This window comes from Lissotriton vulgaris, chromosome 1_1, assembly GCF_964263255.1.
Source record: "Lissotriton vulgaris chromosome 1_1, aLisVul1.2, whole genome shotgun sequence".
In the NCBI taxonomy this organism is placed as follows: domain Eukaryota; kingdom Metazoa; phylum Chordata; class Amphibia; order Caudata; family Salamandridae; genus Lissotriton; species Lissotriton vulgaris.
The window spans coordinates 507,867,433-507,893,022 of record NC_141685.1 but is presented as its reverse complement, the minus strand read 5'-3'; the positions used below and the strand labels follow the sequence as shown (position 1 = coordinate 507,893,022).

Here is a 25,590-nt window from a genome sequence, read left to right as displayed (position 1 = left end):
AAGGCTCCATTTCTAAAGTTGTTCTGAGCATCACTTGTTTACGGACGCCTGTTTTCATCAATTCTATCTCCTCACGCTTGGCCTTTTTACGCATTAAAAATGATTCTTTTACAAGAGCCACATCTGCCCTGGTAATACTTTCAGGTGGTAAAAAAGGTTGGAACGCCCCAGCTTGCTAAAACACCCATTTAAGTACTTTAGCCATGGTATATCAATCATGTGGTCCAGGCTCAAAGCTTCTTTTAATAATTTGTGGGTGAGATTTAAATCTTCGTTTAGACAACATTTAAGCCAAAAAAGTAACGGGCGCATTGCCAAAGTATCACAGATGTATGAAAGGCCAGTTTCTTCATGAACGATAAAATTGGAAGTCCCATTTGGAACCCCCAACAACTATTTTAAAAATGTATTTTCTGTCACCTGGATGCCCTTCACACCAGTATTTCTCCACAATTCGCTCCCGTAGGTAGCTATAGAGACACTCTTAGCTTGGTAAATTTGCAGCATTGCAGCCACTGGGCGATTGCCCATTTTGGCTGCAAAGCTGAAAATTGCTGCGTTAGACCTGGTCACCTCACCCCTCTTCTTCTTAATTAGAGCGCCCCAGTCCAAGTGATCATCTAATAGGACTCCAAGAAAGGAAAAGGTCGGGGAAATCGGTACGCTCTCTCCGTTCACCCTAACGTTGTACTGGCGTTTTCGATTAGATCCTACCTACATTGCATAAGATTTTGAGTTATTTATGGCCAGATCAAGCTCATCCATAAACCCTCGAAAGGTGTCTAGCAGGATCTGCAAGCTTTTGGGGGTACGTGCCAGGAGGACCGCGTCGTCTGCGTATATCAAGACGGGTAGTCCCCTACGACCAACGTACGGAAAGTCAGCCCCGATTTCCAGCAAGATCTTATCCAAATCATTGATGTAAAGGTTGAAAAGGAAAGGGGCCAGGACACACCCCTGTCGAACCCCCCTTTAAGTGTTAAAATCCCTAGAGACCCTCAGATCCTGAGCATATCTAATGTTCGCCCTAGTGTCCCTATGTAAGTCCCTCAGAAAGTCCACTAGGTTTGCCTCCACCCCCATGGCCCTCATGGACTGCCACAACTTTCCTCGATTCACACAATCGAAGGCAGAGGAAAGATCCATGAAGGCCATGTATATTGTCCCCCGGCGGGCAATGGTGTACTTTCCGAGGATTAGGTAAATATTGAGACATTGTGCCACCATTGAGTGACCTGGGCGGAATCCATACTGGATGTCGGATATAATCTTATTTTCATCCGCCCACGCAGTCAGTCTATTTAGAACGACTCCGCCAACAGCCTTAACCACGGAGTCGATAAGGGAGATTGGTCTATAATTCATGGTGCAGTTGCGATCTCCCTTTTTAAAAACTGGGACAATTGTAGAAACTCCCCATGATTCTGGGCACCCTTCCTTGGCGGCGGCATTCAGCACAACCACCAGGATTGACGACCAGAGAGAGGGGTTAGATTTAAAAAGATCCGGTGGGACGCCATCCGGACCTGCGGCCTTCTCGCTTGTAAGGCTGGTGATACTATCCTCCACTTCTTGTGCCGTAAATGCGGCTACCTCCCTGGTCTGAGTTCTTGCCTGCAACTGGGATAAAGTTGAGGCACTTTTGAAAATGGCGCTAAAATGGGACACCCATTCCTCCTTTGTTATGTTAGTACCCAGATCCTCAGCTCTCTCACTAGTGAAAAGGGGTCTATTGATAATGTTCCAGAATCTGGAACTACTAGATAAGGGCATAGGATCTAAGAGCTCCCGCCATATGTCCTCTTTTAGTTCCCTTTTTCGATCATTCAGCATTTTTTTGTAATTGGCACCTAAGATACGGATCTGTGAATTGTCCCTAGGGGATACCTTGAGTGCAGCTTTTAATTATCTTGCGGATTTAGAACATGATGAGTTAAACTATTTGGGGTCACCAGTAAACTTACCCTGTCCTGGGACAGATAACAGAGTCCCTACTGTGGAGACAATCCCTTTAAAGGCATTGAGTATACCTAGAGCTGTTGAGTCAGGATTCAAACGGTATGAGAGTTCTGTCACACAGGACTCATGGAGCTTTTCATAGAAGAGGGATGGAGTTACCTGGGTCCAATTGAGGCGTCGCCTACCATCAGTTAATTTCAATGTTCCCGATGTTATTACTGATTCCTTCCTTTTCAGCACACTTCCTCCTAGACACACACACACAGGGTTATGATCGCTAAAAGGACTTGCTAAAATTGTGTAGCCCAATAAGTAGGTTTGAACATTCGTGGAAATTAAAATATGATCTATATATGAGCCACCACTGTGACCTTTAAAGGTCGGTACCTTTTGTTTACTAGATGAGGATACAAAGGTCATTGCTGATACCAAATCATATTCGTCAAGCCTATCATTGAGGACATCTCCCTGTAGGGAGGGTTCAAAATGAAGACCATGTATCCTTGGGCACCCCAGGTCGCACATTTTGATCAGTTCGGGATCACCTCATGGATGGACATTAAAGTCGCCCACAATCATAAGACTGTTTCTATAGGGGCCACAATACTGCTTAATTAAGTTATTCAGGTTAGTTATCTTACATTCCCCTTCTCTATGTACTGCGTTATAAAAATTAATCAGGCATAGGCTAAATATGTACAGATGTTAAAAATGTGAAAAATATCTTTTTATTTCTTGGGCGTATAAATAGTATATGCCTTAACGTTGGATTGTGATATTTTTATCACTACCTATTTTTACTACCTCACTAGTCACTTTAATCACTTTATTGCCCTTTTCTCCACCTTTCGGGCACTGTAATGATAATGTTCTCTACAAAAGTGTATGTCATGTAGTACTTGTTTGACGATATGCTTACCAGTTTCTGTGTGATTAAATAACACTGGAACAACTGATTCGTCCTGATTTAACTTTGTGTTTCGAATATTATTGTACGTTTTCCCTTCCTTTACACAATTCTGATGTTCTAATACTGGGACCACCGTAATATAATTCAATAGGTATTTTAAGCAAAGTGGATACAGCAGTCACACAGTAACATGGCAAAGGTGGCAAGGTCCTCATGAAAACAAGGAAAATACCTTGGTTAGATGGTAAAAAAAATAGTAATACTTGGGGTGCTGGGGGCGCCCGTGTCCTTGGGTCCCGATGCCACTGCAACAGCTGCACAAGTGATTGCTATGCTCCAACAGCCCCGCCACAACTTCAGCGCCTTACGTTGTTCCGCCACAGAAAAAATAACTGGCCCTAAAGCTCAAATAGACGAACAGCGCCAGCTAGATCTGCATTCTGTCCCCCTGCACAGACCTTTGGAGACAAAAAGCGGAACATCAAAACATATAGGGCCTGATGTAGGTAGCCCTTTATTACCGATTCGGTTAAATTACCGAAAATGTACGTTTTTTTAGCCCCTACATCTCCATAGCCCTTTACCGGTCGGAAACGGCCGAAAATCGGTATTTTCGGCCGTTTCCGACCGGTAAAGGGCTATGGAGATGTAGGGGCTAAAAAAACGTACATTTTCGGTAATTTAACCGAATCGGTAATTTTACCGAATCGGTAAAATGACAGAATCGGTAAATTTACCGATTCTGTACATTTTACCGATTCGGTAAATTTACCATTCGGTAAAAATACCGAAAATGTATTTTGGGATGTAGGTAGCACTTCTAACAGTGCTACAGGGCCTTTAGAATTCGGTATTTACCATGCAATACAATTGCATGGTAAATTACGAACTCCTGTGTACATGCACATCTGTGCATGTACACCTGTGCCATGTGGCACACAGACATACCCTAAGGGCATGTATGTGTGCCACATAACGCAAAAGCCAGTTACAGGGGTGCAACAGGGTGTCAAAGTAACATCCTGTCCCCCTTAGCAATTCGGTATTTTTACTGATTCGGTAAATACCGAATCGGTATTTGCTATTGAATCCTATGGGCTTCAAGGCCCATAGGATTCAATAGCAAATACCGAATCGGTAAATACCGAATCTTACCGATTCGGTAAAAAATACAGAATTTTTACCTACATCTCATTTACAGATTCATAAATACCGAATCGGTAAAATTTGGTATTTATGAATCGGTAAATGAGATTTACCTACATCTGGCCCCAAATTTCTAAAGCTGCTCAAAGCTGATGCAGTGCCCCCCGACTGCTGCTCAAAATTTAGATCAAAATTAGTACCAAAAAGCGGAAAACATAGGAATAGGATTGTGTGCATTTGACGTGATATGCTGTTTCCACAAGGAGAGAAATGGAGGCTTTACTCACCCTACTGCCTCCCAGAATTCATAGCCACCAAGGAGAGCGATGAGGCCTTTCTCAGGGGAGTTTCACCCACGTAACCTGGCCTCCTCATCTCACCCTGGTAAGATGGTACTACAAGGGATGACTCAGCCTCACAATTGTTCAGATAAGGCGATCAACATAGATAGGTAATACTCGGATAGAGAGAAGTACATGACCCGCTGCCCCGAGAAAGGCCTCAATGCTTTCTTTGGTGGTTATGGATGTGAAATGCTGTGCACTGCATTTGTAAGATTGGGATATCAAGAAGGCATCCATAGCATGAAGTAACAGCCCTTACAGGATTATAGACATATGAAAATTGCATTTTAGCATATTCGTATTCATTTATGATGTGGACTTATTCAATAGCTTCCCAAAAGCTCATGGTAGCATCCCATAAAAGAAATATCAACCTTTGCATGGGTCATATTCCGAGGAAACAATTATGTTCTGCTTTAGCAATACAAACAGATCTGTAGTAAGCTTTTTATTGCAGATGTTTAAAATTGTAAAATAAGAAAAAGAAATAGCCAGAGGGTTGCTCAATGAGCTGAACTTTCTCCGAGGATCGGTGCAGTGATCTAAAGTTCACACGTTTACAATCCGTCAGGGCAGACTTAGCCTTCCATCCTTCTGTGGTCTCTGGATTTTTTAGAATATTGTTACTTTCTATTATTTACAGTGCTTAGAAATGGCAGAAGTGCAGTATAGAGCTCTATATAAAAACAACAACTAAATATTACCTTTTAACTGCTTTCAAGCACCAACACTTTGATTTACATGTGTCTCACCTGAAATGATCCTTACTCCAAAAGCATGTTTCTTTAGCTCTTCTTCTCTTCTGAGAAGTTTTGTAGTATATGATGACTCTACACATAGTATGGATTCATAGAAAAAATACATTCACTTATAACACGCGTCATTGTTTTTTTGTGTCATAGCCTAGAGAAGAAACTAGCAGTGTTGGTCATTAATCTATTCAACATTGCTTTTCAGAATGTGCTGCTTGTATATTTCCTTTTTTAAATTACATTTAATGTCATCTTTATTTTCTTGTTTTTTGTGAGAGGGCCCAATCACAAATGTTTTTTAATTTTCATGGACACCCAAATCAGGATTTTGTTTTTGAAAGTAACAAAAGCAATGACCCCTTTGATATTTTCTTGCATGTCAGGGAGGTCGTTTAGCAGTTCTTACTGTCAGATTGTCCATTGCGGCGATGGACAGTGAAGGCTTGCCATTTGTCTTCCCACTCTGAATAGGGTGAGTGGACAAATGACAAAACTTCAGGCAGCAAAATCACTGTTAATGTTAATGTTGGTGGTGGAGACAGAATAGTCTCTAAGGGGCATATTATTAAGAAACGGTGTTAACATTATCGCCGCTTTAGCAGAAAACTGCCACTAAAGCAGCAAAAATGGGCTTGATAATATGCCCTTGTGAATTCCCATAGAAGCCCATGTTCTGATGTGAACATGGGCTTCTATGGGAATTCTCTACAGCGTATTATCAAGCCCATTAATGCTGTGCTTGATAATATGCCCCTCAATGAGACGGGCAGACCTTGAGTTTGGCAGAGAGGGTCCTCCATCGCCGTTAGGATGGGGTATCCTCTCTGTCAAACTCTAAATCAGGCCGTATGTTACAAGGTGAGACCGTCTGACCCTCAATCAGGTTTTCAATGAAAATCACTCTGAGTTTAAACCTACAAAGGGTACAGATTCAGAGTTGGCCTTCGTTAGGGATAAGCTCTTTCTTGTCAGAAATGGGGAGAAAAGACAGGGGCATATTACCAACGATTAGCGATATTTATCACTAATTAGGCTTAGCAACTATTTTTTTATCGCTAAGCATCGCCGGAAATTATCGCTGAGATAACATGCTATTAGCAACGTTTATCTCCAAAGCGATAATTTTTCCGGCAATAGCGTGAATATCGCTGAGAATACTGCGATGTTCACGCATTAGAGACTAAATGTTCTTAGCCATGTTATCCACCTCCCATTGGATAACATGGCTAAGAACTGGTCTTGGCAGGTGTTAGTTTTTGGCGATATTCGCGCTTAGCGCGAATATTGCCATTGCTAAGCCTGCCTTGCTAATAGGCGTTAGCGATGTTAGCGACTGCTTTCAGTCGCTAACGGGTTGGGAACGCCCACTTTGCATGTCATTAGCGATAACTATAGCTAACATGCAAAGCGGGCCCCAAACCGCTCGCTATCGCCTCAAAGCTGTCTCTAACATCAGTTAGCAACAGCTTGCTAATTGGGCGATAGTATTATCGCCGCTTAGCGGCCGAAAACGCCCACTAAAGCGGCAAAAATAGCATATCGCCAACATTGATAATATGCCCCACAGTTCCTATGTTACATGACATTTTTGTGGCTTGTGATTCTGGATGGGTTGTGGCACTACCATAGGAACTCCAGATATGACAACTTAATGACACTTTTCACCGTGTGAGGAGGGGCAGAGCCTTGTTCAAGAGAGAAATGCTTCTCCAAGAGCCATTTCTGCCCCTTCCACTCTTGATTGCCCTCTACTCCAAAAAAAATGAAGCTTGCTGAGGCTGCTTCTGCCGATGTCATGGAGTGTTTTCACACTCCATGATTGACATCGACTACTCAGAGCTTCCAAAAACAGCTGAAAATCCACTATTGTCTAGTGGTTTCAAGCTGTTTTCCCTTCCACCCTGTGATATCGGCTCTTCATCGGGTGACTGTGTAAGGGGGGCCAATATCGTGTGACACACGGCGGCCCCGTGTAAGCTGACATGTCTGGAGCTCTCACATAGATCCAATCATTTCTTACTAGCCAAAGTCCAAAACTCAGAATTGGGACAGAAGAAACAAACTGAAACATGCAAACTCTGCTCACTCTTCCCTTTATGCATTGTCTGAACCTAAAGCACTAACTCAAAGAAATATTGGGTAAAATAAATTCACTTCACACACGACAGGCCAATTGAAACAGGTGTTCAGCTGTTCAAGTCCATTGTGATAGAGTCCCACGACTTTCGCAATATGCATCATGTAGGAAAACAGCGCTGACGTTTGAGGTGGCTTTGCTTTTCATAAAATCTTTTCAGTAATTGTTTCAAACAAGCACCTATTATGACAGTGCCAGCTGCACTTAGTACAGGGGACTGAACACACCCTACCACTGAACAGGCAAACCGCAGCACTTATTTGCTGCAGGGTTTCACGTTACCTTTCAGCATTTTAGTTTGTCGTTGCACCGTAAGATGAAAGTAGAAACAAATCTCAGTATTAGACGAGAACCATCTCCCTTCTTCTGCATTGTTCAAGCTCCCAATTCTGCTTTCACATGCCAAAAAGCTAAGGATCTGCTTGCTATGTAGAACAACAAATGATAGGGTAAAATTTGTATTTTTGTGGCACTGAAGCTCAGGGCCATATTTATCATGGTTTTGTGTCTCCCTTGTGCCACGCAAGGGGGCACAAGGGAGATGCAATACCTAGAATGAAATTTACCAAGCCACGCAAAGCCCCCTCGCTTGGCCCTGTGTGGCTTCTTAAATGTGGAGTGCTGCCTTGCGTTACTGTGCCTCCAGGAGGCGTTCCATGGGTGGAGTGTGAGTGCTCCCACGCATCCACCTATGGATTTGAGTGCATTCTCAGATTTACCATTAGTGGTAGACCTGGGAGTGTGTTAAAATGCTCCGCCTCCCCAGGGAAGGCTTAACATGGAGAAATATGCTTATTTCTTCATGTGTTTGCCTCTTTCTACATGTGCTTCATTCTGCCGCAGAGAATTGTTTATGTACAGGAAGGTGTCCTTTACTGCACAAAAACAATACTGCATGCAACACAGGCACCCTTGCACCATGGGTCAAGAGAGCCTGCATTTGCGCTAGGCAGCAGTTTGTGCGCCAGCGCAGGCAGAGCAGGATTGCAACGTATAATGTTAAATATGGCACATTTCTGCTGTCTTCCTTTCATACAGTGCAGCATCATGGCTTGCTGCATTGCTTTGTGTGAATATTGAATAAATACACTTTAACACAGATATTTTGTAACATGAAATCTTACAGATTACAGTAGTTACCTCCTCTGACAAATCCTGCCGGTAGAAGATTTGTACTGTGATAAGTCTTCTGAGGTTCTTTGATAAGAATCTGTATAATACTATAATCTTGTGCAAATGTGTGATTTTGTGAATGTCTGATGGTATTGAGCTCATGCTCAGTACGGTTGGACTGATTTCGTTATGGTGACATGGTCATGATAAAGGTATTAGGCCTAAAACGTTACTTTGCATGCATAGGTCTAATCAGTTTATTATGAAAATCGATAAAAAAAAAACTGTGTCTGACCGATTTGTGGTAAAAAGCATATATTGACTGTAAAGTCCATTAAGAATGGACTGATATTGCACTGTGGTAAAGCTTTAGGAAGGTATTTTGTTATATGGAATTTCAACGATTATCATACCAGGCAAGAATAGTAGTGTTATGTAACCCCTCTGACAAACACAGGGTAGGAGACTTGCCCTGTGATAATAATTTTAAGGCTGTTTGTGGAGGAATTGAATAACGTTTTATCAACTATAATTTTCTATATATTTGTAATTTAATGACAGACGGCTGATGTTTTTTTCGTAAAAAATCCGATGTTCAATACTGTAGGACGGAATTGGTCACAGTAAAATGCTAGTGATAAAGCATATATTCCAGGTTGGTTATTTGGGAAACATTATGTCTGGTGCCAGTGGTCTGATCTGTTTAATTATCAAAAGTTATGACAAAGGCAGTAGGGCTTAATCATTTGTAGTGAAATGCTTATTTTAAGAGCAACAGTCCACTAATGGGGGTGGGGTGGGGGGGAGTTATTATCGGTGTTAGAGCTTGTTGACATGGATTTTATTAAATTGTATCTGATTGTTTAAATTAGTAGTCAAAGATTTTGGTGTGAGCTACCCCTGACAAATCTTGTCAGTAGAAGAATTGCACTGCCAGACCCCCTTATTGTTTGCTGCAAATGTGAACATATTTGTAATTTCATCTGTAATGTGTGTTTTGTCTGTGTGTTGTGTCTGTGCATGTGTGTGTATGTGTGTGTGTATATGTATATATGTATTCTAGCAGCCCGCCCCAGCGTTGCCTGGGGCAGAAAGGGGCTGGGGGCAGTACACCCGCTCCCGCCCGACCCCCTCCCGTCCCCCTCCCGTCCCCCTCCCGTCCCGACTCCCTCCCGCCCCCACTCCTCCTGCCTGTCCCTCTGTGCACACCCGCTCCCCTCCCGCCCCGACTCCCTCGTGCCCTGACTGCCTCCCGCCCTGATTTCAAGCTTTACTTTACCTGAGCTGCCGCTCTGCCCCTCTTAGCCATGACGCGCCCGCGCTCCTCACCGCAGTTCCATGTCAGCCGCTCCTCCTCATTGCCATCACGCACGTCACGGTCATCACGCACGTCCCGTCGCGGCCAGCGCTAGGTACCGGCCGGCGCTACTTTCAGGGGACTACTTTGTTTTAGAACTTAATTTTTTTAATTTACTTTTTTATTTTATTTATATAGCCTATGTTCTTCTACACACCCTGACATGTTCATAGATGTATCGGGTGTGTAGATTGGCGCTGTGGTTCTTGAGTTTACCTGGCCAAAAGGTGCAAGTTCTCTCTTTATAATAGTAGGATAGATAGATAGATAGATAGATAGATAGATAGATAGATAGATAGATAGATAGATAGATAGATAGATAGATAGATAGATAGATAGACATATTTATCAAATATTCACACAAAGCAATGCCGCTAGCCATCTTCCATTTAAATATGTTTTGTTCAATATTTTCACCCAAATGATTTTCACCTAGTGAGTTAGTGGTGCCCACAATGTACTCATACTGTTCCCTCTTTCCAGAGCCCTGTTTATTGCGATGATCGTCAGCCTGCTTTTCCTTGTGCTGCTGAGGTTCACGGCTGGAGTACTATTCTGGGTCTTCATATTTGGTGTTATTGGTGTTGTGGGATATGGTAAGTACAAGCCATATAAAGGTGAACTTTGAGGTGCCTTCCTGGTCCTGTCATTTTTGTCTAACCCCCTGGTGGAGTAGTCATCACCAGGAGTATCCAATTACTTCTGCAAAGAGATGAGCCAGTACAGATTCCTTTTTTTTGTTTTGTTCCTGGATTTCTAACATGCTTATACCAAAGACTTATTTTACTAAAATGTATCCAATGAAAATGCATGCTGATGCAAAATGTCTTGGAAACATATTGAACCATGATCTGTAAATACATTCATCTAACCTCAGAAAGGCAGAAGCTAATATGAGCCCTGCATATGCTTTGAATCTAAATATTGGTGTACGTCTACCAAATGTGGGACTGCTCATGCTTCTCTTAAAGAGACACAAATACTAAAGAAAAACACTAGGGGCCTTATTAATAAGAAGTGACGCATCGCTGCGTGAAAATAGAAATGCGTCACTTCTCAGTGCTCCCTCCTTGCGACATGATGGATGTGACATATTTACTGTATGATGCATCATGTTGCGGGAATGACAGATACATCAGTATTACTGACCTATCTATCAGCGCAAAACTGACACACTGCTGGAGTTGTGTCGGAAGAGTGATGCAACTCCAGCAATGTTCCTTTCATATGGGGCAAGCCCCATGTGAGAGGGCCTTAGGCAGGCGTAAGATATTGACGCAGTAGCGTCTTAGAAGTGGCGCACTGAAATCTTATAGATTTCATTGCGTCACTTCTATGAGGCTTGGATACGGGGGAACACCCGCCCTGCATACACTATACCTGACGCAGGTATAATGTGGCACAGGGGTTTACAAAGTGACATGTCTGTCTAGATGCCTCACTTTGTTAATAGGGCACAACATGGTGCATTTTTTACGTCGCCGGTACGTTACAAAAAAGTGACGCACCGGTGGTGTAAAAGTGACGCTACACTTCATAAATAAGGCTCTAAAATGCTCACTGGCCGGAGTAAAATCATGTTTATATTGGCATACGGTAAGTGAATATATAAATATTGATCCATTGTTGTGGAAATCTCAATTTTATTAGAACATTGGAATGTTGAGCACTCCATTGCTGACAATGGAGTGCTCCGGGCTTCTAATGGCTGATAGAAGCCCGAGCAGGAACATTCCAATGGTTGTTTACAGCAACAGGTGTGAACAACGGCCACACAGAGCCCAAGGGGATTTCAACCTCCCTCGGGTTCCATGAGGCCTTTGTTTTTCAAATTAGAACATTCTAACCTCTAGGGTTGGAATGCTCTAATAGCCTTAGAGGCCTCCATACCAGGCTCAAGTGCCATTAATGGCCAGCTCACATGTTAAAGGCCCTCTCCTTTGGCTTGGGACTGTCACACTAGAGCTGGCCTATAATGGCCGGTAGAGCCCGTTACGACAGGTTCTAAGGCTATAGTAGAGCACTAGACAATTGAAAACAATAAAGCAGTAGGTGGCTCATAATTGCTGGTGTGCGCCTTCTGCTCCAACGTTTCTATGTTTGAATATGATTTATCAGAAGAAAGGGTGATCACAACTGTTCTAAAACACAACAATCTAGGAGTGAGCGAAATTCACTTAGCTTTCTTTTTCAAGACATTTCTGAAAAATTATGCAAAATTGCACATGATTATGCAAAGTGCAAAGTTGATATTTGGCATGTAGTTTAGCGCGAAATGCATCCTCAGGTCCGATGCATTTTGTGCTACAAGAAGTGCAAAAAAACAAAAGTACAGTCAGTAAAAGCCGCTTATCTTCTGTTCTTTGTGGTATTCCTGTACGCTTGCTGTAAATTTCACCTTGAATGCCACATTAGTGGTTCTTTTTTTACTGCATATACAGCCTGATTCATCAAGCCGAAATGGGCTCGCAAAGGGCCAGATTCTGAGAATCTGGCCCTTTGCGAGCGCTATTTTTGCATTTGGGATTCATCATCCCAAATGCAAAAATCAGTAATAGCGATTTCGCTATTTTGCGAGGAATTACATTTAAGGAATCTCTATTAGTAATTCCTTAAATGCAATTCATCATCCATTTTTCAATTGCGAATTCGCAATTTTGGGCCGCTATTTACCGCGAGGTCAAACCTTGTGGTAAATAGCGAAAACTTAGAAAAATGCTTTTAAAAGCATTTTTCTAAGTTGCATGTTGCACACACACATGTCCTTTGGACATGTGTGTGCGCAACACCTGTTTGAATTTTCATTTAAGGGGTGCTACAGGGTGTCCTTTGCACACCCCTGGCACCCTTTAAATCGCTATCTTATTTGCGATTAGCTAATTGCTAATCGCAAATAAGGAATACTCCCCATTCATTCCTATGGACCTTTTGGCCCATAGGAATGAATGGGAAATTATTCCTTATTTGCGATTAGCAATTAGCTAATCGCAAATAAGGAATATGTAGGAATCGCTTTTTATTTTGCGATTCCTACATGAATACCGTTTTGCAAGTCAGTAATAGCGATTCCTTATGAATCGCTATTACTGACTCGCAAAACGGCCCTTTGATGAATCAGGCTGATTGTGCCTAAATACGTGACGTTGTGTAATAGCGTAATTTAGGGAATTTTGTGTAAAAAAACTCACACAAAATCAACAAACTCATGCTAGATTGCACTGACATAAGAACAATTTTGCTCCCACCTACATAAATGTTGCAATTAATGTGAAATGTTGGTATTAGATCGTTTCTAATATTTTAAAATCTTTTAATTGGATTAACATGAATTCAAATAACAGCAGTTACTGAAGGCCTCTTTCTTTTAGTTGACCCCATACTGGATACTTTAATTGTTGGTCTATTCCTACTAAATGGGGAACAAGATACTAAACATGGATGCCAAACAGTGGTTTACAGAATTAGCAGCTGATATCCCTGGCATGGACTTTGATACTCCTCATTGGAGGGGTCATGAATAGGGGAAAGTGATCAGGTATTCTAAGTGTTCTTTCATTTCTATAGTCCTCATTTTTTTCCTTCACTAATGTTCTAAACCACAAATAAAGTCTTTAAGGATCTAAGTGCGGGACATTTGGTTTCACCATTGATGCCATCACGTGTCGACGTTTTTCTCGATGTCTCTTCTTCTCGTACTGACATTTTGGTAAATCAGCTTCCATGATACTAATCAATGTATATAGTCAGTCAAGCAATGGCTCTTTATTTGGCCAACAAAGACCATAAAGGCACAACATGAAACACAATATTAAACCCAGAAAGATGGTATGGGTTACATCGGTTCAAGCAAATATTCCTTCACATAAATATACAAGCAGCTGTTTAAAACACAACAAGGTGCAGAGGAACAATTACATAATCAACGTATATAAGGAAGTAGAGAAATCAATAATGTACTAGTGTGCCGAAAATGTATTGGAGTCACTGAGACTCTTAACATTAACTTGTATATGTTTGGTCTTCTGCAATGCCACTGTTCTGTGGTGTGTACTATTGGATAAACTGAAGTTAATGCATTTTAAATTAAAATTACTTTGGTTTCCAATCTGTATCTTTCAGATCACAAAGGTGCATTGCTGACAGGGAAGCGGCTGGTCCTGCAGTGCAGTACTGTGCAGACAGTACTTCTCATGTCTACGCATTCATTGACTTCTGTGCCATTTATTAACTCTGTTTAATGTGTCTACTGGGGTGGTCCAGTAGATGCTAGACAATTGATTCAGGAAGCATACTTTTTATGCAGCTCTTTGGCCACAAATGTTAGTAGATAGGGATTTGCGTCAAACACCATGGTTGGTTGCATGGGAAAGTCCATACACCATCCTTTGTGCACATATTTGATGCAAAGTACCACAAATTAGCACATAGTGCTACTTTGAATTACTATAGTCAAATTGTCAATGTAAATCAATCAATATTTGCCAGAGGGTTATCCAGGCGCTGGCATAAATCAAATCATGAAGTTAATCTCAACACAGCACTTTGCTCTGGGTTAGCAGCAATTGCGACGCAAACCCTGCACCAAGTGTTAGTAGATCTGGGCAGAGCAGAAATACAGCCCAGAATGCTGGATCAAAGCCCTATTGGTCTTATGATGTTATCACATGGTTAGCAGGCTATCACATAAAATCAAGACTCTTAACATCTTTCATACTACTCAGGTGCCGCTCAAACAGTTCTTTGGTACAAGGCAGCCAAGGGCGTGCTTCATTACTAGAAGACACCATCATTCAAGTGAGGCTCAGCCTCTCTACTCCAGGAATCATATCTGGGTGTCAAAGTATTGTTCAGACGAGCTAATGTTAGGTGTGGTGACATAAGTAAAAGTCAAGCTTACTAATAAACGTGCTGAGACTAAATTAAGTATCTGTTAGGAGACACCATCTTAGACCAAAACAGGTGCTGTGATCAAGGAGCTGCAAGGACAAATGGCTGAATTGCCTGGGAGAAGTGTGTATGTGAATACTCCCAACATGGCTGCGAGATTTAGAGTATGGAGCACATCTCTTGCATAACATCTGAATGCACAATAGATGTGGACCAGAATTGTGCTCAATGTGACTTTTGGGGAGAGTCGTACGAGAAATAATTTTCATTTTGAATAGTTGAAGTACCCTGAGCGTGCACATCCTTTCTTGCAGGTATCTGGCACTGTTACTGGGAGTACGACAGTCTGAGGGGGATTCCCGGAGCTGACCTCACTATCTATGACATTGGATTCCAGACTGATTTCAGAGTCTACCTGCAGCTGAGGCAAACATGGTTAGCGTTTAGTAAGTATGATATTAATGAAGTAGCGGAAGAAGGGCTCCATCTCAGTTTATCAATAAATATGCTATAGCAAAATCGCATATCTCCAACTAAGTTTACCTTTTTGTAGTTATAGAAAGTAATTTCTAAATCTTGAAATAATCGAGTTCTCATGTTACATTGTGTTCATCTATTCATTTGCCTGGGACATCAGAATGATTATGTCTATTCTTGGCTTTAAGTAACAATTGCAAGAGGCATTCCAGAGGGCATTCATTCAGGGTGTCCAAAATAGTGCCAGGAGTGCCTGATTTGGGCTACATTTTTAGAATAACCACTGTTAATGCGACTAAGTTCCATTTAGAGTCAATATATGTACATATATCCTCTGCATATATCCTGAAAATGTGGACTAGATTCCACTAGCTCTCTTGGACGTATGTTGGACACTACAGAATTCACCCTCCTTTAGACTAGTCAGTGTTACTCAATGTGAGAAATTATGGTGAGGTACTTTTCGATGTACATGTCTAAACACAATGCCTACTTTGAACCTCGAACTAACGGGCTCTCCTTTTATACTTTTTGGGCCATTTGTTAGGTCAGGAAGAGACAGCCAGGATGTCTCGCCTGCCTCCTGTTTTCCAAAAACATAATAATAAAAATGCAAATGTGTATTTATAAACTACATGAGCTCTCAGTCAGCCTTTTTCGTCCAATTTTTTTGTTCATGTGTCATTCACATTATGCTTCCACCCACCTCATGCATACAGCACTGGGCGATGGGTTTTTTCATATGTGCACACTCACCTAATAAGTAGTCCACTTCAGTGCCAGGGAAGATGAGCCAATCTCAGCAATCTTTTTGGCTCTCCTTTTTTAAAATTACCTTGTAAGATGTATCATATTTTTCTTATTTTTTTGCAACCATATGCATCTCAGCTTTGGTTGGAAGTATTTTTACTATCGATTACTTTTAAGCTTAGAATGCCCATTGTACATATTTGCAAACAAATAAACTGCCAATACTGATTGCATAGTTTGGAAAACAAATATATAAATAGATGACAAACTAGTCAAGGGCAGGCCTATAGGCTTTGTCAATGATTGATCTATGCTGCAGTGTGTTTATGAAGGTACATTAGCTCGTAGCTACATTAAAAATCATGATTTTATTTATTTACAAAACTCAGAAACACATATTTTGTTGGGAGTTTTATTCAGCGTGAACTAGACCCAAGGGTATCAGAGCACTTTACATGAGTACCAGTTACGTTACAGACGGACACATTAACTGTATTTGTTAGGCCCAAGGAGATTAAGTGATTTTGCTCAGAATCAAAGGATGTTGAGCATCCCTGCCGAGACTCGAACCCGGATCCCCAGCTGCGAAGTCGACCACCCTAGGCGTATGGCCACATTCTCTCCTAATTACCAATCTCAATCAGTACTTCTGAATAAGACTGAATAATGCATAGCTGCACCTGGCAGGATACATGAAGCAAGCTCAAAAGGGTTGATATTTGACAAACCCATTGTCCCCTCACTTCTATGCCAAATTCAGGTACATTTCAGGATGGAAAATCGATCTGAACCCAGACCGAATATATCTGTAAGATACACTCCATCAATTGAGGCCTTGCCTCTTCCCTTCAAAACTCTTCAGAGCCCACTGGTGCTAAACTGAGACAAAAACCTGTACCATTCTCAATTCCTGGGAAGTTTGCCACTTATTCAGTGCACATGTAGTCAGTTGCGGATTCCCTCAGGCCTCCTCTCTTACCCTTCATCTCTTTAACATATATGTCAGCACACTGACAAGAGCCCCCTCTGATATGGGCATCAGATTATGCATGGGTGCCGATGATACAGAGCTTCTTGTGTGGTCAGAAAGCAATCCCTGATCTTATTCAGCTTTTCAGTACTCTTTGAGATGGATGGACAGTAACGAGCTTAAGCAAAACTGAGATCTTGGTCGTTAATAGCTGTAGTGATCTGTTGCTTCATGCCTATGGACCAGCAGAGAAGGGCTCTTTGCCTGCTAATTTGACGAAAAGTCTAAGGGCTCGATTACGACCGCCTGAATCACGTGGGCTCGGCGGTGGCAGTCCAGCCACTGTTGCATCAGTGGTTGGACCGCCCTTTTACGAGCTGGGTAGTCGGACTGCCGCCAGGGAACCGCCATTCACTTGAGGTAGCACAGCAGTCGGGGGCCGTAATATGCTAGGTGGGCCCTCAAGCATATTACGAGTTTCCTTTCAGCCGGCGGTGGCATGAAGGTACCTCCCCCATCTCCAACCTGGCGTAGAGGAAACACTGGGGGCCCTACAGGACTTCCTGTGCTCCCTTGGCTTGTGCGTGCACACAGGGGGGCATAACATGTGATCCCTGTGTGCATGCACAACAGTTCCTGCATGGCATGAACTTTTCATTCCATGCCGCGCAGGAACCTTGTGAGGAGTTCCCATTGCAGTGCCTTTTGCAAATTCACCGTAGCCTTTGAAAGAGGCACTGCCCTGGGAATCGCACGCTGCACTCCAGACTAAAAATAACTTGTCATCTGGTGGCTGGGCGGCAACGAGTCTTGGAGGTGTCGGGCGCGGCAGTGGAGTATGGCATGCCCTTGCACAGCCGAAACTCGTAATCGGGCCCTAAGTGTTATGATTGATATCCAGTTGTCTTTAGTGGCCCAAATTTCCTCAGATAGATGAGGTATTGTAAATTTTGTTAAGCAATAGCTCTAAAAATCAACTTTAGCCTGGCAAATAAGGTGCCCTTAAATGTCCACTTTACAGAGGCTGGAAATTCTATCAAGGCACTCTTTTTCCTCTGCAAGATGATTGTGATCTCAACACCAAAGCACAAAGTCCTTGCTCCTACAAAGCATCAACATGAACCACCCTTTCAAGAATTACTACTCTTACACCTCTATAGCACACTATACACATCAAATGACTTTTTGTCAAACTCATCTCTGTGAGATGATTCCACTCCATGAGTTTATTATTATTATTATTATTATTTTATTATAAAGTTTTGTATAGCGCGAACAAGACCCGTGGGTATCAGAGCGCTTAACATCGAGGTAGGTTACACATTGACGTTCAAATATCAATTCTCAAACAAACAAATATATGGTAAAAGACGTTATGGCTAGGTGACTAAATAAATATATTCCAAACACATGTGCAATTAGTAATAAAAGGTGAAAAGCCTGGTTTATAACACAGTCCCTATCAGTAGATAAGGTGGGCCTTGCGAGACCCCAATTGCATTAGGACATATGTTGAGATTGCTTCGTTAACCCGGACTCGTTAAGTTCTGCTGCTCAGGAGCGGATTGAACCATCTCCCATCTCAGCACATTGCATCACAATACTTCGAAGTAGATTACACGTTGACAGTCAAATAACAGTTCTAACAACCAACATAAATAAGGTAAACGACGCTGTGGCTATGAGGGTGTCTAAATAAGTCTGTTCCAAACGCATGTGCAAATAGTAATAAAAGGTGAGAAGGCCTATCTTATAACACGATCCATCAGTAGATAAGGTGAGGTAGAGGTTATATAGTTTGGCTAAGGGAACATCTATTGAGATTGCTTGATTAACCTGGACTCGTTGCGTTCTGTTGCTTAGGAACGAGTTGAGCCATCTCAGCACATTATATAACATAACATTAAGGTTGGTTACACATTGTCAGTCAGGTATCATTTCAAAACCAGCAATAGAAGGTTAAAGAAGCTGTGGCTATAAGGGTGCATAAATAAGTATATTCCCAACCCATGTGCAATTAGTAAATAAACGGTGAGAAAGGCCTAGCTTATAACATGATCCATATCATTAGATAAGGTGAGGTAGAGGTTATATAGTTTGGTTATGAAAACAGCAGTTGGATCATCCAAGACTGTGGTATCGATCAGAGTACAGTCGAGGCTTGTGAGTGGAGTTAGTCTCTTGACAATGTTTGTTTTCATGGAGAGGGACCACTCTTCAGCAGGGGTAGGAGTCCATGTCAGCGCTCCGTCAGCTTCCCTATGCAAGGTATTTCCTCATCATATGGCTTTTCAGTTCCCGTTTGAAAGTTGCAGTGTTTTGAATCATCCTAATGCTTGGGGGGAGTGAGTTCCAAACTCTGGGGGCTGCCCCAGTGAATGCTCGATCATAGGTCTTTTTCTTACGAAAAAAGGCCGGCCTCAACAGCAGCTCCTTGGCGCTTCTTGTTGATCTGTTTCCTCCAGATAGCTTTATTTTCTTGCTTAGATATCCTGGCGTGTTATAGTGAACCGCTTTGTGGGTGATACATGCTGTCCTCATTAGAATTCTGGCCTCATAAGGTAGCCAGTTTAGTGCTTTCAGGTGAGGAGATATATGATCAAATTTCCTCGATCCAGTGATAAGTCTTGCCGCAGCGTTGAGACAGGCTTTTAGTGGAGCTGTGGATGTTTTAGGTAGGCCAGTTAATGTAGAGCAACCATATTCTATCCTGGAAATGACTAGGGACTGTATCGCCAATTTTAAGTCTGCCTCTGATATGAATGGTTTTAATTTTCTTAAGTAATTCAGATGGAAGCGGGCACTTTTCGCCATTGAATTGATGTGTGCTTTCATGTCGAGGTTCTCATCTAGTATGATCCCTAAAGATTTAGCTGAGTTTACTAGGGTTGGTGTGCAGTTAAGCGCAGTCACCAATTTAGTCCATTCCTTTACTTCCGGGTGGCTCCTTGGAGGAGCAATTAGCACAAATTCTGTAAGCGAATCTAAATATTATTCATTTACATGTGATGCATATAATGCTTAAGCCATCAATCTAGGTTTTGGAACTCCTGACTCATTTACCACCGTAATCAATATTCTTACTTCTAGGGAAATCCCCTGAGGTTTAAATTACGCTTGTGAATAAACTTACATGACATTCCCTTCAGTTTCATTCGTTGCAGAAGCACTGGAAATTGTATTCAGCTGCCAGCTCCTTTACATCTTGAGGCAATCTTCTGTTAAGTAATTTTCATTCAGGATTCAGCACTCTTTATTTAACTACAACTTTGTTTCAGAACATTTGGGAAGTAATACTTAAAGCCTGCAACCAAGAAACATCTTAGATTATCAATCTGTATTTGATTAAAGTGATCACAATATGTTCCTCAACCACCTGAAAGTTTTGAGAGACAGACTTCTCGAAATTACCCTGTTAAACTGGAGCCTATCTCTCCAGAACATCCAGGTTCATGTGTAGGATAGTGCTTGGCCTTGCCATCAACCTTCTTCCATTTTTATGTAACTCATAATTGTGGATGTACACAAAATCGTTACCACGTGTTTACTGATGATACTTACATCAACCTACCTAGACTGTTTGCCGATTTGAAGTTGAATTTGGGGAACTTCCATATGTGGTTATTTCATATCACTGGTACATCTCTGGATGCAACAAACCTTGATTTCTCTAAAATGTGTGAAAACTGATTTCCTGCTAATTGTGAACCTGTCCCTTAGAGAAATAGAGAGCTACTGTCTGTAGCCAGAGTCAATTGATCCACCACTTAATGAAAATGTTAAATTTCTGAATGTGGCGTTAAAATGCAAGATTGTCTTTATTCCCCAAGTAAATATAGTTTCCAAATTAACTGTCCACATTCTAATGTACTAAAAGAGGTACTATCTCTTTTCCAACATTTCAGAAAACCATACTACTCCTTGTAGAACTAAAATTTTGACTAGATTATTGTGGATACATCTGCATAGATCCCCTAAGTTCAGTATTAAAATCCAAGTATTGCAGTATAGATGCCCCATGACTATATCATCCAAAGGATTAGGTCACTCCAGTGACTTTCCCAAAAAGAAAGGTTTCAATTTAATACCCTCTCCTTCATCCACACAGTACTACATATGTGTTCACCATGATACCTTGCTATGTTGATTCAGTTATAAGAGCAAGTCAGAAAACTTGAATCAGCAATCCTGGATCCACACTTGAAACAATAAAGTAAATGTAAATTATTGATCAGCAAGTCTATAGGCAGAGAATGCTCCTCATTGTGGATTACAAATGTGGTTGCGTTGGATGCATTAAGTGCCACATACCTGGATGACATAGCAGTCCTCAGTTCCAGCTGGGAAGATCACCTTTTCCATCTCCAGGAGGTGCTTCAGGCTCTACATCAGGCAGTTCTGACTATCAAGGCCAGCAAGTGCCAGATAGGGCAGGGATATGTTGATAATCGGGGACACCTAGTGGGTGGGGCAGGTGCAGTTCCTCCAACCCAAGATTGAGACTATTTCGGCTTGGAAACCCCGAAAACTCAGACTTTCTATTCCTCACTGGATATTACAGGAGGTTTGTCAAGGGTTATGGCACTATTGTTGCCCCCTTGACTGAGCTGACTTCTATGAAGCAGCCTAAGAAGCTGATCTGGACAGAGGCCTGTCAGCAAGCATTTGACCACCTTAAGGAGGTTATGTTTACAGCACCTGTACTCAAGACTCTTGACTTCTCCAAAGAATTTATTGTACAGACAGATGCCTCGGTGCTTGGCATAGGGCTGTGCTCTCACAGCTAACTGAAGAGGGTGTAGACTCACCCGTAGCCTTCATCAGTAGGAGGTTACTTACCAGGGAACAGAGGTGGAATGCAATTGAGAGGGAGACTTTTGCTGTGGTCTGGGCATTGAAGAAGCTGAGACCATACCGATTTTGGAACTCAGATGGCATTGCTTAAGGGTATCCTACACACTGCAGCACATCTCTTCCAGGACCTTAAAAACCATAATCACATTACCCTTATCCTGATGAAACTCCATTGGCTCCACTTGCCAGCCCATCCCAGCTTTTAAATCAGCTGCATAATTTAGACATCCATCACTACCAGCACCTTCACTTATTTTGCTGATGAGCTCACCCTTTCTGGTGTTTCCCAGCACACCTGCAGCCAGGACATCATCAGAATGAAGAATAAGAAGTGGAAGAACATCTCCATTTCTTTCAGGACCACCCCAACACTACTCCAATTTAGGAAAGAGTTGAGGACTCACCTCTTTAAAGAACACTATATCACAATGCATTAACCATCCACAACTAAACTTCCTCTCCTAATATTCCTTGACAGTTTGCTTGTATTTGTCCATGTACAGTGCTCAGCTGCCTTTTGACTATATTCACGCTGTAGAAATACCATATACTTACATACATACAAAGCACAGTTTTAATCTCTTGCGTGTCAGACAAGCTTGCACAATCGTTCTGCAGCCAGAATTCTTAACGTCCTCTAAAAGTTGGTTAATGCTGGCACATTCTTTTTGTAAAATGATTATTCAAACATCCTTATAAATGGAGTGACTTTAATTTTGAATAAAGTAGTGGGGGAATTGTTTTTGTTCTCCAAATTGAATGTTTGAGGACAGGTGTGGTAGTTATCATGTGACATTTTAAAGCAAGCTTTCTAAGTGATTGGATAGCCAATGCTGATTGGGATTCTGTTATTAACATTAAGAAAGCTAGTCAACATCATCTATGTTTTCACCATAATAAGTCTTATTGTTTTTCTTCTCAGTGATAATCCTGTGCATCGTTGAAGTCATCATCATATTGATGCTCATCTTTCTTAGGAATAGAATTCGCATTGCCATAGCACTTTTGAAAGAAGGCAGCAGGTAAGACCAAAATCATGTTTCACAAAAACAGTGCTCCATATGGATCGAGATACAACATTTTCCAATTAAAATAAAAACATTTCATCAACAAAATGAGGAGCTGCGTAAAACATATCCATTTGGGGCAATGAATGGCAAAACAATATCTGTTATAGCTTTATAGCCCGCTGCTGAGGGCTATAACGGTTGTTGAAGGTCCTGAATGCGGCTCTGGCCTATAACAAGGGAGAGAGCCTTTAACAACTGGTATAGCTCAAGGCAGAAGGGATACAAGGCTATTAGAACATTCCACCCACTAAGGACAGAATATTCTAAATTAAAAACGTAGAAACATGAAGAAAAACATTGGAATGTCGGCGCTCTGGCTTATACCAGCCATTATAAGCCCGGAGCTTCTCCATTGCCTTCAAGAGCTCCCAACATTCCATTGTTGTAATCATCTTTAAGTTCCTTAGCAGATTCCTGATGAAAATCCAGCAGTCAGCAGAAAGAGACTTTGAAGGGTATTTAATGATCCTTTCCACTGCTCTACTGCAATTGTGCATGTCACCAAGTGAAGCTATAAGCAAACAAAATGTACTCCCTGAACACCGCTTTATATGTCTAAATCCCAGATTTGAATTTTTTTTGTATATTTTCAATATTTTCAAGCTTGTGATGGCCTCTTTTAGATGAGGTGAATTACAATGCAAAGTTCTTTGGTATGTGATGCCCTATCTTTATGGGGTTTCATTTATGTAAATTAGGCAGTATCAGAGCACATTTAATGAAGTACTGCCCTGCTTATGCTGATTGAGCAGATAGGGCTTTAGTTGACATCCACGTATATCTTGCTGCCTCACTTCCTGGTTGTTCCCTCACCTCACCTCCATTTTGGTGGTTGGTTGTATAGGGGTCTAGCTTTCAGTCCGGCGACGTCTATATATTAGGCTCAAGCTAGCGCGGATGCCTATAGGGGGCACGCCACTGGGGCGTCCAAGGTGCGCCGAAGGACCTGTGTCCAGTGCTCACCATGCCACTGGAGTCAAGCTAGCTTGGCTGGTGAGGGGGTCATACTCTGAAGCCGGTCCCAGGATGCTTATTTCCGGTCTAGGGAGGACCTGGCCTTGCAGTTAGGGCTAGACTGTTCCCATGAGGAAAAGGGTCAAGACTGATGTGCATATGGCTGGGTCTAAACTGGAATGGCATGTTGTGCAAGAAAATGATGGATTTCGGACCAGATCTCTGTACTGGTGGTGAATGTTTGATATCGTTTCAGTATTCCGTCCATCAATTGTTCTTTTTGCATTTGTTGCCCTAAGTGGGAAGGGTATGCCCGGACATGGGTTCCATGCTCACCATGCCACTGAAGTCAAGCTAGGCTGGCTGAAGGGGGGGTGATACCTTGAAACCGGTCCCAGGTCTCGCTTCTGGCCCAGGAAGGACCTGGCCTGGCAATTCGGGCTGAGCTGTTCCCATGGGGAGCAGGGTCAAAAATGATTTGCATATGGCTGGGTCTAAACTGAAATGGCATTGTGTGCACAAAAAGATAGATTTAGGCCCAAATGTTTGACATTGTTTCAACCTTCCATCCATCAATTGTTCTTTTTGCATTCAACTTAATAGCGACAAGACAGAAATACTGCTGTTTGGCAAAAACCCAGGACCTCTGGTCTCCTGACTGGTGGCCTGTGGAACCTGGGGCAGCCCCCTCCCCCAGTCTGACCCAAACATATCTGGGCATCAAACTAGATCAGACTCTGTTGATCAATAATCATGCCTCTGCAACCTGTGGCATCGTCCAGGCCCTGGTTATAAACCACTTTGACTATGGTAACGCTTTGCTTATGGCCACTAACAACACCTTTTTTGCCAAACTCCAAGTGGTACAGAACATGGCTGCGCACTTAGGGGCCCATTAGGATCGCGGACGGACTTGAATCCGTCCGCGACCCCAGAGTAGGAGGGAACCTCCGCATGGCCTGCGGAGGTCCCTCCAGTGCAATTAGGATGTGACCGCCACCCTGGCCGTCACATCCTCTATTTTTACCATTGCGGCGGCTGCAGCTTCAAGCTGCACCTGCCGCAATGGTAAAAATGCACACAAATGCTGGGGGGTACCATAGGTACCCCCCACCCCCCTTCACCCAGGGGCCCCGCAACAGGCCCCTGCGGTGAAGTACCACATGCTTTTCCACAGCAGAAAAGCCGCCGCGGAAAAACATGTTTTCTAATCCATCCTAATATGGCAGGCGGTGTCTGAGAGACACCGCCTCCATATTAGAGCTTTTCCGCCGCGGTTGTAAGCCAACCGCGGCGGAAAAGCAGCGGACTGAAACCAGGACCCACCAGCCATCCTAATGTGGCGGTGGGTCTTTGGTGGGTCCGCAGCGGTTTTTCCGCATCCTCTGGGCCAGTGGTGGCTTCCGCCGGCCCAGAGGATGCGGAAAAAACGCTATCCTAATAAGCCCCCTAGTTTGCAATCGTCCGGCAGGCTTTCCCTCGACACCCACTCTGAGAACCTTGCACTGGCTTACGGTCAGAAAGTGAATCGTTTTCAAGATCTGCTGCCTTACTTTCAAGGCTCTTTTGGGTGGTGTTCCCTCCTATCTAAAGGACAAACTGTGGTTCTTCTTCTCACAAGAACTCTTAGATCAAGCGACAAGTGTTTCCTGACCGTAACCCGCTACTGAGCTGCCAAACTGGGCGATAGAGCTTTCCCATTTTTGCCTCTTCGGCTTGGAATCAACTTCCATACCAACTTCGCTGCTCTTGAAGACTTGGTTGTTTTAGACATTTATGGTGTTTCTATGTTGGCTTAGTGCTCAGATACTCCTCTGGGTATGAGTTGTTGCGCTATATCAAGTGGAAATAACATAACATAATAACATAACAAGTACTTGCATATATATATTGACATTACAAGGCATTTG

The 25,590-nt window shown here is 42.5% G+C and overlaps 1 protein-coding gene across 7 annotated transcripts in view; it reads left to right on the top strand.

The window, feature by feature from the left end:
* SLC44A5 (solute carrier family 44 member 5) overlaps nt 1-25,590 on the top strand; it is a 776,473-nt gene that overhangs the window by 625,049 nt on the left and 125,834 nt on the right. For all 7 annotated transcript variants that reach the window (XM_086953881.1, XM_086953880.1, XM_086953875.1 and 4 more), the window contains 3 exons: nt 10,202-10,314; nt 14,920-15,051; nt 22,579-22,678. In XM_086953881.1, coding sequence (XP_086810007.1) covers nt 10,202-10,314; nt 14,920-15,051; nt 22,579-22,678 — 345 coding nt within the window. The remainder of the gene's footprint in view (nt 1-10,201; nt 10,315-14,919; nt 15,052-22,578; nt 22,679-25,590) is intronic.